The sequence below is a fragment of the Protopterus annectens genome, chromosome 7.part0 (assembly GCF_019279795.1).
Source record: "Protopterus annectens isolate FY-2018-M chromosome 7.part0, PAN1.0, whole genome shotgun sequence".
Taxonomy (NCBI): Eukaryota; Metazoa; Chordata; order Ceratodontiformes; family Protopteridae; genus Protopterus; species Protopterus annectens.
The window spans coordinates 445,656,764-445,669,223 of NC_056739.1; the positions used below are offsets into that span (position 1 = coordinate 445,656,764).

General features: G+C 38.5%; 1 protein-coding gene across 1 annotated transcript in view; it reads left to right on the forward strand.

Annotated features, from left to right (window-relative positions):
* Positions 1-12,460, forward strand: part of LOC122806523 (phospholipid scramblase 1-like) — a 103,994-nt gene that overhangs the window by 63,142 nt on the left and 28,392 nt on the right. The window contains exon 2 of the mRNA XM_044077024.1: positions 11,219-11,448. Within this exon, the coding sequence (XP_043932959.1) occupies positions 11,219-11,448 (230 nt within the window). The remainder of the gene's footprint in view (positions 1-11,218; positions 11,449-12,460) is intronic.

A 12,460-nucleotide genomic window follows, 5' to 3' on the forward strand; every position in this document is an offset into this window, starting at 1 on the left:
ACTCAGCCCATACAGCATCTGGCATGTGCACTGCCTCTGTGCTAGGTGTGTCCACCACAAAGAAGACATTCAAAGAGGGTGTAGTAGTGCCTTCACTACAGTACTGCCCTAATATGTGTGGTATGCAGAAACAACTAGCAGTTATGCAGGGCAGTGATCCAGCAACAGATGGCTGCTACACACAGCATTGCAAAGACCATGCCTTATGGCTTGCAGAAGGACATGCACCAACTGCACAAAGACCTATAGTATAGTCACAGGATAATAATGTGACTGGGGTAACTAATGGCAAATGTTGCTTTAGTATGTACATCCATCCATGAGATATTCAGCCACCATCTAGTCTAACTCCAGAGACAATGCAGTCTATAACCATAGGAACATTTAGATGTAAGGTAGTCAGACACAGGCTACCCCATATCAGATTACACCAACCATTAGTAAGATGGCATCATTGTCACCTGTGGCCATGTGCATCATCCATGCAGTTAAAGGATTCCTAATTAGAGTGAGCCTGGGCATTCCCATAGTTCTACACCTTCCTTGCTGGAGATCAGATCCATCCATGATAACACAAGCCATCACATTGGACACTTGCATGGCAGTCCATCCCTACCACAGAGTCCGAACTCAGACTCCCAACAACCTTCCAGACTATGTGGCTACTATGTTCCTCTCCTGTGACCATACTCCCCATTATAGTGATGAAGTTATGTGTCACTGTGCCTTACCCACTTGTGCTACTGGTGATGATTAGACCCAACCCTTGCACAGCCTGGGTGTAATACTGCTTGAATATTTTTTTTCTGTTTAGCTGCCGACCATATGCTGTCTCTTTATCAGTGCTGCGATGTAATGCTCCCACCACTGCCTCTGTTGTGGCTCTGCTGCTGCAAGTTTCTTAAATTAATTTTCACCCTACCTTTTTGATGTGACTGCCTGCTCTGATGTTCTCCTGCTTCCTCCATTGTTGTTTATACAATACTATGTTGTAGAGCAATGCACACACAATAAATATCTAAACAATACCATGTAGTAGGGCAGTGCAAACACAATAAGTATCTAAACAATACTATGTTGTAGACCAATGCACACACAATAAATATCTAAACAATACCATGTTGCAGGGCAATGCACACACAATAAATATCTAAACAATACCATGTTGTAGGGCAGTGCACACACAATAAATATCTAAACAATACCATGTTGTAGGGCAATGGATGCACAATAAATATCTAAACAATACAGGGTTGTAGGGCAATGGACACACAATAAATTATAAATATATAAACAACACTATGTTGTAGGGCAGTGCACACACAATAAATATATAAACAATACTATGTTGTAGGGCAATGCACACACAATAAATATCTAAACAATACCATGTTGTAGGGCAGTGCACACACAATAAATATCTAAACAATACCATGTTGTAGGGCAATGCACACACAATAAATATCTAAACAATACCATGTTGTAGGGCAGTGCACACACAATAAATATCTAAACAATACCATGTTGTAGGGCAATGGACACACAATAAATATCTAAACAATACCATGTTGTAGGGCAATGGACACACAATAAATTATAAATATATAAACAATACTATGTTGTAGGGCAGTGCACACACAATAAATATATAAACAATACTATGTTGTAGGGCAATGCACACACAATAAATTTCTAAGCAATACCATGTTGTAGGGCAGTGCACACACAATAAATATCTAAACAATACCATGTTGTAGGGCAATGGACACACAATAAATATCTAAACAATACCATGTTGTAGGGCAATGGACACACAATAAATTATAAATATATAAACAATACTATGTTGTAAGGCAGTGCACACACAATAAATATATAAACAATACCATGTTGTAGGGCAGTGCACACACAATAAATATCTAAACAATATCATGTTGTAGGGCAGTGCACACACAATAAATATATAAATAATACTATGTTGTAAGGCAATGCACATACAGTAAATTATAAATATATAAACAATACTATGTTGTACGGCAATGCACACACAATAAATATATAAACATTACTATGTTGTAGGGCAATGCACATACAATAAATATCTAAACAATGCCATGTTATAGGGCAATGTGCACACAGTAAATATCTAAACAATACCATGTTGTAGGGCAATGCACACACAATAAATATTTTTTATTTTATTTATTTATTTAACATTTGTTGACCGGGCTAGTCTAGCTGGATATATGTCCATTTTCAGTAGAGGCCTGGGGAGAAAAGCTCCACAGAGAACAGACAAATTTAAAAACAAATTACAGTTGCAAAGCATTTAACTTCAGTGACAGATATATTAAAGTTTGGATAAGATAAAATACAGATAAAATACCACACTCCTTATTTTCGAGTTTGAATCTATTTTTTTTTTCATAGAAGGAGAGTAACAAGAAGAAAGAGGGACATTATTAGAATAGGGTCTTAGTAAGGAGTTGGGAAAGAGACAAGTAATAGTGGAGAAGATAAAGAGGAATAGGAGAGAGAAGTAAAGTGAAGTTGAGCTTCAAGTAGAGCAGGGTGCAATACCATGTTGCAGGGCATTAGCGCATTACGTCTATCCTAGACCTGGTCATTATCAACATGGGAGATAGATGCTCCACACCAGTGGTCATCTCCTCATTGGTCAGGTCTGACCATAAGCTAATCACCCTTGACATCCACATCCCACCACTACACCCCAGTAAGGAAACCTCCATAAAAAACTTCTCCAAAGCCAACTTCATGGTACTCAAGTCAGAAGTGACAAACTACATGACACCCATGCAGATGGGAGCTGAAAGTTCGACTGCTGAATCCTACACTAATGCACTGTACGGGCACATCCACTTGTGCATGAATCATGCCATCCCAAATGGAACCAAGACACTATCCTTCAAAAAAGGAAGCCAATCTGGTGGTCCCCTGCCATAAACAAACTATACAACAGAAGGAAGAAACTGTTGTAGAAAAGAGAAAAATCCCAGGATGCAAAAAACTCCCTTACCAGGCTCAGTAAAAAGCTGAGATCCCTCATAAAATCCTCCAAAGCTAGTTACGAAAATAAAATTGCCAAAGATTCCAAAGACAACCACAAGGTATTCTATAGTTATGTCAAGAATCTAAATGGCAATGCCCAGATCTGTTCTGAGCTACAACATAATGGCATTAAATATACTGATCCCAAGGATATTGCCAATATCCTGGCAGATCGATTTAGTGCCAACTTCACGCCCCTCTCACCCCCTAAAGGGCCCATCTCAATACCAAAAGATTTCCAAATTCCGGTAATCATGGCCACACAGGTAGAAACCACAGTCACCAAAGCTAAGAATACAGCATCCATGGGACCAGATGACATCCCTGGCTGTGTACCACATGGACTACAAAATGAACTGGCATCTCACCTAAGTGTCATGTTTAATCATAGCCTCACCTCAGGCTTCGTGCCCACTGAGTGGTGCACTGCTACAGTTATCCCACTCCACAAGGGCGGATCCACTTTGGATCCCGGGAACTACCGTCCTATCAGATGAGCCTGATCTGCAAGGGCATGGAACGCATTATCATGGAACTTGTAAACAAAGACATTGGCAACCTTCAAACACTGGACTCCACCCAGTTTGGGTTCGTAAAGGGCCGATCTTGTCTCCTGAACCTGATTGACTTCTTGAAAGCAGTCTCCAGAGCTGTGAACGAGGGTAAGGCGGTCCACAGAGCCTGTCTGGACCTCGCCAAGGCCTTCAACACCATTCCCTACTCTGGAATCATAGATAAACTTACTAAGCTGGGCATAAATCCCTATGTCCCTTGATGGGTTGCCAACTGGCTTACTGACAGAACCCAGACTGTAAAAGTAGCCGACTCCAAATCCACTCCAGACAAGTGACAAGTGGAGTACCTCAGGGTTCAGTCCTGGGACTGCCCTTGTTTGACATCTACTTCTCTAAAATACAGGTCAACATTAAGGGACTCTGGCTAACAAAGTTCACAGATGACTGCAAACTGGGAGCCATTATTGAATCCCAAATGATGTGGATATTCTACAAAAGGGCCTTACAGAAACAGATGTTTGGTGCCAGAGCCATGGGCTCAAGCTTAATGCCAAGAAATATATAGTTATCCCCTTTGGGAAAAACCATGAACCCCTGAATTACCACATAGGTGGCAGTACACTAAACACCGAAAGTGTGATGAAAGACTTAGGGACACAGGTGGACAGTGGTCTCACTTTCGATAACCACATTGCCACAACAGTCAGGAAATCCTTCTATGTGGCACATCTCATCACTAAGGGCTTTTCATCCAGAAAAAAGGAGGTCATTCTCCCACTGTACTCATCCCTCATTAGACCCATTATAGAGTGCAATGCCGCATTTGGTATGTACCTCACAAGATATCTGCAACAGCTGGAAAGGTCGCAGAAATACCTCACTAAAAGAATCACAGGCCTAAAGCAGATGCCCTATGCTGACCATCTAAAAAAACTCCAGCTATGCTCTGTGGCATATCGTCTACTCAGAGGCGATCTCTGCTTAACATACAAGGCCATGTCAAACCTTGAGCTGTTGGACATGCTCCACTTAAAGAAATTCCAATCCCTCAGAGCCACATGTTCCAGGGATCTAAACCTTGTCATCACAATGAACAAAACATGCTGGAGGGATAGGTTCCTGACTCAGAGACTCCCCATACTCTGGAATAGACTACCCATACATGTCAAGCAAAGTGCCTTCTTGCCCTGTTTAAAAGGAACCTTGACGACTGGATGAGAGATAGGAAATTCACCCTGTGAATCACATCAGTCACCCTGCTAGACAGGGGTCCAGGGAAGTAAATACTGTGGGATGAAATATCCAGGGAATTGTTATGGCTAGGCTTGTATAAGCCCAAGGGCCGATAGCCTAGTACCAACCTATGAACCTATGAACAATACCACGTTGTAGGGGATGGCAGATATTACCAATATCTTACTGCATATGTCTGGACTAAATCCAGTACCCCTCCTTCATTAATCAGAATACTGGCTCAATTATGTCTCAGGTTTCATTATGGCCTGTATGACTGGAAATTTTCTGCATGATCTGACCAGGGTCCTAGCCTAGGACATATTTAACAATACAATACAAAACTTGAAACATATTATATGTGGCCTGCTTGCAGCATGCATGATACCTGTGTGTATAAGCCTCTCGACTTGGCAAATATGTGCACCTTCCACACAGGTGACCCTGTGGGGAGTCTTCCTCTCAAGACTCACTAGTATGTCGCTAGGTGGCGTACAGACACATTATAAATAATGCTGGGCATTACAGACCATCTCATAGTTCACGGAGTTGAAACCCTTCTTCTGTATACATCCCTGGTCAACTGGATCTGTAGGTCCTTGATCACAGCATAGGTACAAAGTATGGTTCCAAGGACCTTTGGGAAATGGTTTTATCTCACAAAAGGACTGCATGGAATTGGTTCTCTCTGCTAGGATCCTGGGGATTCAGATATGTTCTTCCAAATGTTGTAGCATAATGTTTTGGAACTAGTTTAGCTAAACTGGTTAATACTGCAATGTTTTTATTTCCACAGGAATGGGTATTCTCGTTGGTTCCACTTTGTGCTTGTCCTCAGTGTTTTCTGTATGACTCTATCAAATGCTGAAGTTAAATCTATATAAATTACATCACAACACACATTTCATTCAAAGCTGTTATTATATTTCTATAGAACATCATGTTACAGGTGGTAATAGATCTATTTTCAGCATGTGCATGCTGATACATGGTTTCAAGTCCTAATCTTTTTAGTTCTGACAATAAGTTGTCCAATATTATTTTCTTCATTATTTTTCCACAATGTTAAAGTAAACGTATGGCTCTGTATGACTCTAGGTTTGTCTCACTCCCCTTTCCCTTAAAGATAGGTTTAACAAGTATATATCTCCAATCTTGGGGCATCTCCCCATATTTATATGACCAATTTGTATTGTAAGTTCTTGCTGAAGTGTTCTCAGGTCATTATTACCAATTCCATCTCCTCCCTTTGCTTTGTTTGGATCTAGTTTGCATAGTTCTTTTTCAATATAATATAATTTGGTTTCAGTATTTGATTTTACCTGGATGTCATTAGGACAATTTATCACCCTTTTGTGCAACCAAATTGCTTTGCATAAGATTTTGTAAATATATATATGATCTGCTGACTAAGCCATGGTGATGCAGCAGTAGCTTTGTCGCCTCACAGCAAGATGTTCTCCCGTTCGATTCTCAGCTGGAGCGCCTTCTGTGTGGAGTCTGCATGTCCTCTCCACAGTCGAGTGGTGTTCGAAAGACATGCATGAAATGGGCATGCCTTCGTTGAAGGTTGGGAGTCGAGCTGGCACCTCAGCACTGTACAATTCTACTGCCAATCATTAGCAGACTGGAGTTCCGCTGTGGCGACCCCTAACCGGGAAAAGCTGAAAGAAGAAGAAGAAGATATATGATCTGCTGACTCTGAGAATACATTTTAGAATCTACCAGCAGTTTATCTTTTTGTATGTCTTTACACCTACCACATCTTATGTATCTATAAAATGGTTTCTTATTATGCTCAATATCATTATATAAATTTTCTTCAAATTTTTCTTGATCTTGTCTCACACTATGTTTAAGCTGTCTGTCCAGCTTGTTTATTTCAGTTCTCAAAGTTATAGTTTGTCCTCTTTTCCATTTCTTACTTCTTTTTTGTCTCTCTCTTTCATACATTAACAGAACCAGAAATCAAATATAGAAGGAGCTCATTAATCAAAAAGCATAACACATTCATTTGCAAGAAAGCACTTAACGTACCTCTTGGTGCAGTTTTAGTAACATAGTAAAACACTGTTTAAGTCTATTTATTTTCCATCTGATAACTGGCTTAGAAAACCATGGATTATACTGGTTTGCCTAGCTACTATACAATACGTAGAGCAGTTGTTTAATACAAAAGGCATAAGTGAATTGGTCTGCAGTTGTTTAATACAAAAGGCATAAGTGAATTGGTCTGGCATGGTATGATGGTATGCCTCAGTCTGGCATGCTGTTTGCAAAGAGAAGGTCAGCTGTCCACTATTATTATTATTATTTAAGCTGCAGAAAGGAATGAACATTTTACATCCTACAAAACTAGATGCAAAGTCAACTCTAAACAGTTCTTTCTAGTAAACATGTGTTGTCCAGGAATGCATGTTTTTTAGCACTGTGTCCTTTGTTTTTGCTTTGGTGCAAACAGGGCTAGTTCATATGTGCAGGTAACAGCTGTGTGATAATGACCTTTAGTCAAAGTCACACAGTGGTCACAGCACAGGGGTCCCCCTTCTAACAAGATTCAGCAATATGTAAAGTGATTTAACTAGTTAAAGGAGCCAAATTTGCAGTAGGGATATTTGTGGACCCCCCCCCCTTCAAAAAATACAAAATTCTATGCTGGATTACTGTAGTGCTAGGTGTCATAACAATGAAATTAAATTGCTGGGTCACATGACTATGAGGACAAGGAATTAGGTAAACCTGGCTAGATCATTCTTGTTTGAAATGTGCCTTTGCTTCAGTTGTCAGCTCTTGCAGAGAATACATACACGAGCTTATCTCAAAATATGATGATACGAAGGAAGACTGAAGCTGGTCAGACTGGTTAAGTCATATTTGCAAAACAAATTGTACATGATTTCCCTGCCCTCATTGTGTCAGTTTTTCCACTTTGAATTTCATTATCTTTTCATGCATTACAGAATTCTTGAAATATGTGGTCCTGTTGGAGAAATCTGTACACGAGGGACTCATCCATTCTTAACTACCTTTGCTAAGATATTGCAGACATTGCAAGTGTGTGTATGGTTCTGTTAAATAAGCATTCCTTACTACAAATACCCAGAAATATTTACATTGCTACAGTACTTTCAGCATTGGAGCAGGAAGTTGTGCATTTGTATACTGGCACAGGTAATGGGAGGAACACAGTGACTGTTTTTGTTAATGCACAACACCACTTCAATGTCTTATACTTTGGAAATGCAGTGTAAACTTACGTCACTAGGTTGCCAAATGAATCGTAAAATACAAGATAGTGCTTTGTTTTCTATAACTCTGTAGAAATACATTTTCATGCTATGAAAGAAGACCTGTCTAAACTCACTTATATACCTGTTCCTTTTACCATTATTTAGGGCAATATTTTGATTGTATCATACTAAGCTGTGAAATGCAGTCACTACTTCTATGCTTCTTTGTTTTCCCAAACAACCAAAGCATTGTTGTCTGAAATTTGCATTATTTAAAGGAAACATGTACTTGTTCATTCAGAAAGAAACAAAAGAAACACAAATATCTTTACAGAATTTAAATCTTGTCATAAATCTTTTATTGTGTAGTCCCACATAGCTTTACAATTAAATCATTCCAACTTCTCTAGCTTCCTCATGCCATCACCAAGAAAAAACTTCTGTTCTGCAATGAGTGGCTGTACTCCTTACAACAAATCTTAATATCTGTCTACTCATATCTATATTTCTATCTATCTATCTATCTATCTATCTATCTATCTATCTATCTATCTATATCTATCTAATCTATATATCTACACAAACTACATGTGGTACAACAGAGGTGAAGGAAGAAAACCGAATTGTTTCAGAGTTACGATTTGATGAAGCATCAGATTTCTTTGTGATTCATCTGCTATAACAGTGTAATGTGAAATTTACTGCTAAACATTAAAATTGTTTTTGTAAACTCCCTCCCCCTTCACTCATGCATGTGGAGGAAAGCAACCACCTTCTTTACCACTTATGAGATAGCTTCACCAAAAATGTTTTTTTCTGATTGCACTTATTTTTAAGAATAATAAGGAATGCATTTACTTTTGGGAGTTGCAAGTAGTGCATTTACTGTCTTCAAATTTGCAACAGTTAGCTTTAATGTGATGTGTATGTGCGTGTGCGTGCGCGTGTGCATGTGTGTGAGTGAGAGAGAGAGAGAGAGTTCACATCTCATGCATGTGAAGTAGAAGGAAATTGGTTAAACTTGAACTTGACAAATGGCTTATGCCAGATTTAAAAATTATGTTATTTACTAGGCCTTCCCACAGAAAGGAGCATCTTCACAACAAGACAGATTTGTACAATATTCTTCTTTATGTGACTTAAAGAACAACTTAAGAAACAAGGAATGCTACTGAACAAAGTTAGATATTTGAGAGTTGAGGAATGTCCACTGAATGTTTGGTGCATGTCATTGCAATCCTCAGAAGTGCAGAACTGCAAAATTGAAGGGGGAATATAGATTAACTCGGAGATAAAGGTAGCTTACATTTGTCTCTCACTTACAAAGCACAGCAACTAGCAGAGATGTGAAAGGTTCAGAGGTCCTTGAAAAGTGAAACAGCAAATTTCAGAATGTTGTATTCTGTCTGAATGCAAAATAAATTGTGAAAATATCATGGCTTACATAACCAGCTCTGCAAATCTGCAAAGATAAGAAATAGATTCCAAAAGAGTTGCTCTCAATGTACATGACTTACTCTGGTACATTGGAGTAAGTCACTTAAACTGAGAGCAAGTCTTTGGGAATCAAGCCCTACGTTTCATACACTCCAGCCCCTACTTTGGTAAACTGGGGTACATGGCTGATCCTGCTAGCCCTTTTCTTGACTCAGTCCAATAGTATAAACTCAGTAATAAGTAGAATAATGTGAAAACACAGTAGCGTTTATGACTACTTACAGCATAAGTCAGAAGAAGAGTAATACAACTATGTGAGTTAACAAAATGAGTCAGTAGAAGAGTTAATACACCTAGGTCAGTTAACATCAAATAATTAAGAAGAACGTACACAGTAACCTCTCAATGTCTTATACCATAAGCATAAAATCTTTGTTTGACAAATTCCCCAGATTTGGAAGACCTCTGAAATAAAATAATACAATTTATCATTAATATGCATTTTCTGAAGAAGAATTAAGCCTGCAGCATAAAATCAGTTTTATCTGAGACTTCCATGAGTAGTATAAGCTTAAGAAGGACAAAAGCCCAAGACAAAATGATGACCCTCACTAGAAACTCAGGACATTTGAAGAGTATAATGCTGAAGTTCCAGTAAAGTTGGCATTTCTGTCAGATGAATGAACTTCATGCTAATAGTACTAGAAGAGGCAGACAAATGTTTAGAGATGACACCAAACTGACAAACTAGGCAAGTAATGCATGTTTATTTTTGTTCACAAATGAGATAAGATAAGAAAATATCCCTGAATTTGTGGCACTGTGACCACTTAAACATACTGTCTGTGACTATGGAAAAGTGTAGGACAAAGGTTCAACCATTCCAGAGATAGATAAAGTACAGGATGGGACAGGTATTGGACAGTAACAGTTTTTGCTATGGGTCTTTTACAGTCAAATATTTAATTCATTCATCTACCTATTTTTATTATTATTTTGGTGTTATTTCACAACTTCAGGAACTATGGTTTGTTCCTGTCTTTGGGCTGTTAACCACAAACTTTAACCACTGTTCTTTCACATTTTGGTACTAACCATTCTGTAATATAAGAATGAATGTCAATTTTTAAGTAATTCAGCCACATTACTGTTAAAACCCAAAGGCAAGGCAGAATTTGCATGTAGACCAAGACCGTGGATAGTGCATATGTTATAAGACATGACACTTCTGGACTATTAAACTGTTCCAGTAGCACACTGCAGGTATACCTTATAATCATAGGAGGGCATGATATAAATAGGCACACAGTGCTGCATTTTCTGGGTACTGCAGGTCTGTAATTAATGCATACAGTATGGTCAGTATATGAGAACCTGGTGAATCTTGTAGATCAGTCTTAATGAAATGTGAACTGCATATTTGTTATAACATTTGTTTAGACACTGGTGTTTTTTGAGTTCAAAATGAAGTAATGAAGAGAGTGTACTTTTGTTATTTGTTTTATTAGTTTATTTATTTTGTTATGTAACGACATCTAGCAGAGTGACTCTTGTATGTACATTATTTTGCAACACTGTGAAACAGTTGTATTACATGTCAGTAAGAAGGATCACAGTTCTACCTTGCATCCAGGTTTTAGAGAAACACAAAATAACTACACATGATGAGTCAAAATGTTCATAATGTTCCCTTTTTATCTAATTTAACTCTTTATTTTTTTCCTTTTGATTTAGGCTATCCAGGCCCACAAATAGGGTACCCAACTGCTCAGACAGGGGGACAGCAATTGCCTCTTTACCCCACAGTACAACAACCTGGGCAACCTGCAGGTTACTATAATCAGCCTTCATATCCTAATCCACATTATTCACAGGGTCAGAGGCCACAGGATGTACAAGGAGCTGTAGTGGCAAATGGGCCAGTTCCAGTTGGAGTGCCACCAGGACTTGAATACTTAACACAGGTAATTTGTGTCTTGGCTTCATATAGTGCTCGGAAATAACTTATCATGAAAAACCTCAATGTATTTTGAGACATACTAAAAGGTGTGGAATGAAAGCGTAACATGGCTTTCTACATGCCTTATCTGACTGGTCTATTCTGGATAATGTGTATTGTATGCTAAAATATATGTACCTCTTCTAAAAGGGTCCCAAACTCTAGTAGAGACTACCACCTTAGCCACTGGAGAACTATGATCCTTAATTATTAATTGATTGCTAAACCATTTGGTGGACAAGTCTAGGGACCATTTTCAGCCATGATCCTGGCAAACTTATCTGCTGAAGACATTACTCAAAGATACAGAATTTACAAGAAGTTAAGTCTAACTGACAATAAGATTAAAAAGGCAGCTCCATTACAGCATATTATATAATGTAATAATCAGCTTTATAATTATTCCCGCAAGTGGAAGCAGCTATTGACAAGAGTTAAAATGTTGACCTACTTTTATGCTGTATCTGTTACAAACCATATCAAGTGAACTTATTGTTAAGGTGTATTTCTTGCTGTAGAATCAGTTGCATCCTGCACAACTTTAAAATCCTCAGAAAGAAGTGACCCTTCATAAAAATGAACACCCACTACCAAATTGTACAAATTCAGAGACACTAAGTGCAAACAATTCATTCCTTCACCTTGCTCTGAGCCCAACCAGCACTTCCATCTTTACAATATTTATGATCAAAACTGTTCACTAGCACTTTTTCAGTTACTGATAAAGAGAAAAATTATGACTGAAAGATTCAGAGAACTTTATCTGTATTCATATAGACTTCTGAGATTAAAAGTGACAATTTGCATAAAAGTGGAAAATACATTTCATAGACGTGACTACCTACAATGAGAAAAGACCTCATTATTGGCTGAACTGCATGTTTCTGAATCACGTGGTGTTATTCCTAGTGCTAATCAGTGCTCTTCTGTGATAATCATATCTGGCAGTCCATGCATCACTTTGTGCAAATTACCCT